This window comes from Rhinopithecus bieti, unplaced genomic scaffold, assembly GCF_001698545.2.
Source record: "Rhinopithecus bieti isolate Rb0 unplaced genomic scaffold, ASM169854v2 repeat_21152, whole genome shotgun sequence".
NCBI lineage: Eukaryota > Metazoa > Chordata > Mammalia > Primates > Cercopithecidae > Rhinopithecus > Rhinopithecus bieti.
In genome coordinates, this window is record NW_016879108.1 from 1 (window position 1) to 587 (window position 587).

The 587-nt window shown below is 46.5% G+C and overlaps 1 protein-coding gene across 1 annotated transcript; it reads right to left on the reverse strand.

Annotated features, from left to right (window-relative positions):
* Window positions 1-5: 5 nt before the first annotated feature.
* On the reverse strand, window positions 6-584 carry LOC108525734 (lysine-specific demethylase 4E-like; the record flags this gene model as incomplete). The annotated part of the gene is made up of 1 exon (XM_017866599.1): window positions 6-584. A coding segment is annotated over one exon (579 nt), but the record flags the coding sequence as incomplete, so codon positions are not given.
* Between the last annotated feature and the right edge of the window lie 3 nt (window positions 585-587).

Genomic DNA, 587 nt, shown 5'->3' on the forward strand with positions numbered 1-587 from the left:
TGCAGGTAGTTGATGCTATAAAGATCCATGTCCTCCGTGTGCCAAGCGAACGTGGTCTTCCACATGCCAAAGTACAGGTAGGGTGTGTTGACACCCTCGATGACAACCCCACATTCCTGCTCCAGCAGGTCCAGAATTGTTCCCAGGTGTCGTAGGTTCCACTGTTTAGTGTTTTCTTCAAATAAGGAGCCACTAATATCAGCACCATAAATTGCTGAATTACCAGGGTGGCTCTTCCAGTATTGTCGCTCCAAATCTCTAAAATTCCGGTGTGGTGGAGTCTGATATTTTTTACTGTTTGCCAAGTGGTAATACTCCCCCACCCTCATGGCTTTCTTCTTTTTATGGTATTGAGTAAACACCCCTGCCTGTCCAGAGGTCACCTGCTGGAGGGGAGTGGCTACTAAGATGTCTCCGATATCATCGTAAGTCTTTCTGGCTTTCCATTCCTTGGGTGGAATTACCTTGGCAAGGCCAGCTTGGTGTGCGCCTTGGGACTCCATATAAGCAACATATTTGTTGAAATCTGTAAATTCTTCCATGGTGGGGTAAAAAGTCATAATGGTATGACTCGTGTTCTGGGGATC